Below are 4,491 nucleotides of genomic sequence, written 5' to 3'. Positions count from 1 at the left end.
TCTCCGTCTCACTATAAAAAGGGAAGGAAGCCACCATCAGTCCAAATCGCCATCAGCTGTTCTCACCGGCATCTCCATCACCGCCCGTTGAGCTCACTGCACCACTCCTCCCCTGCAGCCGCGCCCGGGACCACACCTCCGCCACAAAGACATGCCAGTGGTATTCTTTTCACCACCTGACAATGTTCTCAGTCAGAGTCAGGAGCGTGCCACACGCACTATACACACATTTACATTTCATGTTCATACTTGAGGTAACTTGTTTGATGCATATTCACAAAATTGATGTTTGAGAATATTTTACATTTTATCATTATTTCAGTTTATTTTGAAAAATCTCAAGGATGTTGAGCTTTATTGTGAAAGGTTTATGTGGAAAATAAACAAGTGGCTGGCGGAGCCAACACAATGGTTTCACCGTCGTTGTTGCTAACAAACCGAGGCATAAAACTAGTCGTTTGTCTGTCCCAAATGTGATTATTATAAATGTACAATTAAGTGAAAACTCAGCAAGGATAATATAGCCACTACAGTTGGTTGTTTGTTTGGTTTTTTTATTCTTGTAATCACAACTGATTTCGGGGCAAGATATGTTTGGAAAAAGCAAAAACAAAGGACTGTAGAGAATTTAAACATATTTTTGGATATTCTGGTGGTCGTCATAGAATTCATCTTTTTACCTTCAAAAAAGACACGACACATTCTATTAAATTGTTTATTCTCAATTGATAATTTGTGTTTAACTAGCTCAGATTGCCCCAGGCTAAACCTCTTGATCAATCCAACATTGCAATAAACAAAGTAAAAAAAAATGCTCTGGGTGAAATTAATTTTTATCTTTTACATTTTCTCTAGATACTGCAATAATATTGTGAACATAAAATTATTTTAGCCAACGCAATGAAACAAAAGCTCAGCAGTATTTTCAAACAGAGTATTATTTGGTCACATCAACACAGTCTTGACTTATGAGGTTCTGGATCGTTTTTGAATTAGCTCTCAAACTCTGAAAGTGCTGCCGCTGATCTCAATAAACAGACTTTACTCACTTCCTGTACAGAGATTTAGAGATGGGTAAAAGCGGAGTATAGATATGTCTGTGAAGGTGCTCAGTCATCCAGGTCTTTGTAGTCTAAGGAGCTTGGAAAGAAAAGCGTCTGGACTTCTTTGAGTTGCTTGACAATGTTTCACCTCTCATCCGAGAAGCTTCTCGGATGAGAGATGAAACATCTTCCAGCAACTCAAAGGAGTATAGATTCTACAGATGATATGCCATAAAAGGCAGAAATAGTCCACCATCAAAGCAGCCTGTTTTCCAAGTTTGATATGTATGTGGGTTTTTTTTTTACTGAGAACATTTTTGCTTTTGAAATTCAACATTATTACATTGTAAGTCAAATGGCAAACAAGTGCCAACTTGAAGTAGAATTTAACTCTGGCACAAATTCCACCCTGGTCTTGGCAAACAAAAATTTGTAATGTAAGTGGAAGTGCTCCTCAGCAGGCATTAGAGACACACAAATGTAAGAATTCACTTAGTCTGAAAATATTGGCATCAGACAGGACATTCTTTTTTAGAAGAAAAAGAAGTTGTAAATGGTGAAGAAGGCTGAGTATACCAGTTAGAAAGATCGGAGAGAGAGACACAGCTAAGGGTACTGCAGAAAAGAAATTGAAATCCACAGTGAGGGATGGAGAACATAGATATCCAACTGACATTAAGAAAAAGACGAGGGGCGGAGTGAGAAGGGGTGAGTTATATAACTAATTCTGTTTGTAATGCTACATAGAGCTACAGGTCTCTCTGAAAATGGATACACAGGATGTGGCAGAGCTCTGTTTTCCACAACTCTTCAACACCTCCTGCAAGAAACCTCTGTCAGAATTTGTGTTCCTTCATGTTGTGTTGTCCTCCATCTCGCTGCTAACTGTGACTCTCAACCTGCTCGTCATCATCTCAGTCTCCCACTACAGGCAGAGTTGTTGTTATTTTTCTAATAGCTGTGTGTAGCTTAAACATTCTGTGACCTAATTGACTTAAGATGTTTTTGTGACCTCAGTGGTGTATATAATCAAACTATCTGATATAGAAGTGGTCGATTAGAAATGATCAAAACTGTTTTTCTCTTACCAAGAGCTAATGTTTTATTGTTTGTTGGGTTGCTTTAATTTAGCGATTTGAGGACTGTTAATTTAATAATTTTTGTGTCTTCTTGCAGGCAGCTCCACACACCCACTAACATCCTCCTCCTCTCTCTGGCTGTCTCAGACTTTCTTGTTGGTCTCCTATTGATGCCTGGAGAAATCCTCCGAAATACAGCCTGCTGGTTTCTCGGTGACCTCACCTGTTCTATGTACAATTATATGTCTTTAATTGTTACCTCTACCTCAGTGGGAGACATGGTGTTAATATCAATTGACCGCTATGTGGCTATTTGTGACCCTCTGCATTACCCCACCAGAATCACAGACAGAAGAGTGAAACTCTGTGTTTGTCTGTGTTGGCTCTGCTCTGTTTTCTATAGCAGCCTGTTTGTAAAGGATGATCTAACTCAACCAGGGAAGCATAATTCCTGCTATGGAGAATGTACAATTGTTGTTGACTTAATTACAGGAACGATTGACCTTCTTTTAACCTTTTTTGTTCCAGTTACTGTCATTGTAGTTCTGTATCTGAGAGTATTTGTGGTGGCTGTGTCTCAGGCTCGCGCCATGCGCTCTCATGTTACAGTTGCTGCTCTGCAGCTTTCAGTGACTCTAACAACAAAGAAATCAGAGTTAAAAGCAGCCAGGACTCTGGGTGTTCTTGTAGTTGTGTTTCTACTGTGTTTCTGCCCTTATTATTGTGTTACTCTTGCCAGGGACGACCTACTCAATAGTTCATCTGTATCCTTTTTGCTCTATCTGTTCTATTTTAACTCATGTCTAAACCCTTTGATCTATGCACTGCTCTACCCCTGGTTTAGAAAAGCTGTGAAACTCATAATCTCTTTACACATACTGCAGCCTGGTTCCTGTGAGATTAGCATTCTGTAAAAAAAAACAAACAAAAAAAACAAAAAAAAACAAATAAAAGGAACACTGAACAATTGTTGAGTTATTTTGTTGCCCTACTGGTTGGCTACTTTTGGGCTTCCATTTGTGTTATTCTGTGGCACTGGAAATGATGCTGTGTCAGTATTACTGTGTCATCAATGACAGTAACTTGTTGGAAAAGAAGGATGGAAAATATTTTTCATGTTGGCCCTATTAAATGCTGCTACCTGTAATCTGAACTCACCCATTGCTAATTAGCATTTTGTTTGTATATCATCAGAATTATCATTATCACAAATTTGCCTAAGTATTGCAATATACTTTTGAAGCTATATTGCCCACTGCTACACAGTAATTGTCTCTTGTCTCTCTGTGATCCACAGAGAAGTTTGGTAAATGGCCAGCACCATGGACCTTTTTAGATGATCCAGACCACAGCAGTCTTTAATGGCAGCGCCTTCAGCATTAGTACGCACATATGTAAAATTAGTCTCAGTCCTGGGCTAAGTTAGAGAGGTAAACAAAACGCACATGCCTGGTGTGTGACATGGACAGAACTGTGGGTTTCCCATGTGTATAAAGTGCAAGCAGCTGTATGTCGGCAGAGCAAAGAGCTGCGGCTCTGTCAGAGCTGTTTTTTTCCATGCTAACATACTTGATTGTGTGGAGCATACACCTGTGTGGGGAGCCTGCCGTTAATATTTAAATATGAGTTAAGGAGAGGGTCACTTGCTGTGGGGGGATAGTACTGTTCACCTACAGGATAACTGCTTACAACAACACAGCTATGGATTTAGGGGGAGAACATAAATGTAAATAGAAACTGTTTAAATAACCTGTTTAATCATCTCAGTTTATTATTGGTGAGAACTTGTGCCTTTTTAGAAATACAGTAAGCATGGCTTTTACTGTGACACCTCTGCATGTATGTGTATTTAATGTAATTTTCTCATTTCTAATTGGCACACTAACCAGATTAAAAAAACATTTGGATCACGTGAGGGATCACCTTGATATATGATATATATGTGATATTACCATTACCAATAAGTTTGATGTGTCACATGGCCCTCTTCCTATTGAAAAAACAAAAGTTGTATCCAAGATGGCCGACTTCTAAATGGCCACCATGGTCACCACCCATTTTGAGGAGTTTGCCCCCTCACATATACTAATGTGCCACAAACAGGACTTTAATGTCACCAACCATTTCCATTTTATTATGGTGTATCCATATAAATGGCCCACCCTGTATAGGCTGTGTGTCTTTATATAGAAAAGGACTGACTGCCCACAGCGGGCGAGTGGGGAATTTTTTTATATTTAGAGAGAGAGAGATATCTATCTGTGGTCGTGTCCAAATTCATGGGCTGCATCCTCCTGAGGCCGCATTTGTAGACCAATTACATCACAGCGACGCGCCGAAGACTGTCCAAATTCGTAGACTCCTCCGAA

General features: G+C 39.5%; 1 protein-coding gene across 1 annotated transcript; it reads left to right on the top strand.

The window, feature by feature from the left end:
- The first annotated feature begins 1,810 nt into the window (after window positions 1-1,810).
- LOC106632853 (trace amine-associated receptor 13c-like) lies at window positions 1,811-3,036 on the top strand. The gene is made up of 2 exons (XM_014331529.1): window positions 1,811-1,974; window positions 2,220-3,036. The coding sequence occupies exons 1-2, from the start codon at window positions 1,811-1,813 to the stop codon at window positions 3,034-3,036; spliced, it is 981 nt and encodes a 326-aa protein (XP_014187015.1).
- The last annotated feature ends 1,455 nt before the right edge of the window (window positions 3,037-4,491 follow it).

The sequence above is a fragment of the Haplochromis burtoni genome, unplaced genomic scaffold (assembly GCF_018398535.1).
Source record: "Haplochromis burtoni strain Fernald_Lab_line unplaced genomic scaffold, NCSU_Asbu1 Contig_2300, whole genome shotgun sequence".
NCBI classification, from domain to species: Eukaryota; Metazoa; Chordata; class Actinopteri; order Cichliformes; family Cichlidae; genus Haplochromis; species Haplochromis burtoni.
The sequence above is the reverse complement of the archived record's forward strand: the minus strand, read 5'-3'. Positions and strand labels throughout refer to the sequence as shown.